Here is a 1,188-nt window from a genome sequence, read left to right as displayed (position 1 = left end):
CTGCTCTGCAGCCGTCTCCTATTGGAAAAAAGCCCACGTAAACTTTGGCGAACTCCCGCCCGAATACGAGGATAAAAATGACGTATATGCCGATAGCCAGAACATGTCACTTGTGGCCCTGTACAACCCGAAGGAGGGCGCCACACTTGACTGCGCCTACATCACTTGCCCTATCTCGACTGCGACCACCACATCCGCCCCCACCACTACCAGTGCTACTACAAGCAGCTCCTCCTCGAACGATGCAGGCGGATCTGGCGGAGGTACCGGAGGTAGCGCAGGTAGCGGAGGTGGCGGAGGTACTGGAGGTAACGGAGGTAGCGGAGCTGGCGGAGATAGCGGAAGTAGCGGAAGTAGCGGAGATAACGGAGGTAGTTTTTTCAGTGCCGAGCGAAGAGCTGGGGTTTCAGCGAGCAGAGGTTTCGAGGGTCGGGCGTCAGCAGCCGCTCCCATATTCTACCCTGTTTCCCGTGAAGGAGACTCTGGAGACCCTCAGAGGACTGGACCATCCGTTCGGCGCCTCTCCACTACCTCAGAAACGGTTACCGGCCTCGTTTGCCTCACCAACCCTGCGGCTCTTGTAGATGGACAAAAACCCTTCACGTACGTTGTTGAAAATATACTGCCTTGGCTTCCTATTGGCTGTATCGCCTCCTCTAGTGGTGTTTGTCTTCATTGTTTCATCTGCTCTGTGCACTCCCTTCGTCTGCTTCAGTCACGTCCGAGCTGTATTGAGCGTGTTTTCTTTTGTTTTGTGGCCTTCCATGTATTAGTCAGCAACTGTGGTTCCATCTGCGTGTTGTTGTGTTCCTCCTGTCGGCGCATTTTCATTCGTTGTCCGCCTGCGCCCCTTGTGTCTTCAAGGTGCTGCTTAGTGCCGTCTAATTCACGTTCTTTTTTGCTTGTTGTGTGCGTCGCTATCCCGCCCCTGCCGTTTTAGCATTGATCATTTGTCTTTCCTTTGCCATGCATGAACATGCTTCTTTCTCGGCAATGTTAGGCCGGTTTCTTTGTTCTACATGTCTTCATAACGCTCTTTATTAGTTGCAGAGGGCTTCAGAGTTTGGCTTTGTCCGATGTTCATGCCGAAGCGTGAGATGGTTTTGCTTTTGTAACGCGCTTTTGACGTCTCTGGGATGTGGTGCCTTCTTCGCAGTGAGGATGTTTGGGCGAACATAAAGAAAGCCA

At 52.5% G+C, this 1,188-nt stretch overlaps 1 protein-coding gene across 1 annotated transcript in view; it reads left to right on the top strand.

Annotated features, from left to right (window-relative positions):
• EMH_0049530 (SAG family member) overlaps positions 1-885 on the top strand; it is a gene marked incomplete at both ends in the record, with an annotated part of 2,004 nt that extends 1,119 nt beyond the window's left edge. Inside the window, 2 exons of the mRNA XM_013496540.1 lie at positions 3-603; positions 774-885. Coding sequence (XP_013351994.1) covers positions 3-603; positions 774-885 — 713 coding nt within the window. The remainder of the gene's footprint in view (positions 1-2; positions 604-773) is intronic.
• Positions 886-1,188: the final 303 nt, after the last annotated feature.

This window comes from Eimeria mitis, genomic scaffold (genome assembly GCF_000499745.2).
Source record: "Eimeria mitis Houghton genomic scaffold, Emh_scaff2159, whole genome shotgun sequence".
Lineage (NCBI taxonomy): Eukaryota > Apicomplexa > Conoidasida > Eucoccidiorida > Eimeriidae > Eimeria > Eimeria mitis.
The sequence above is the reverse complement of the archived record's forward strand: the minus strand, read 5'-3'. Positions and strand labels throughout refer to the sequence as shown.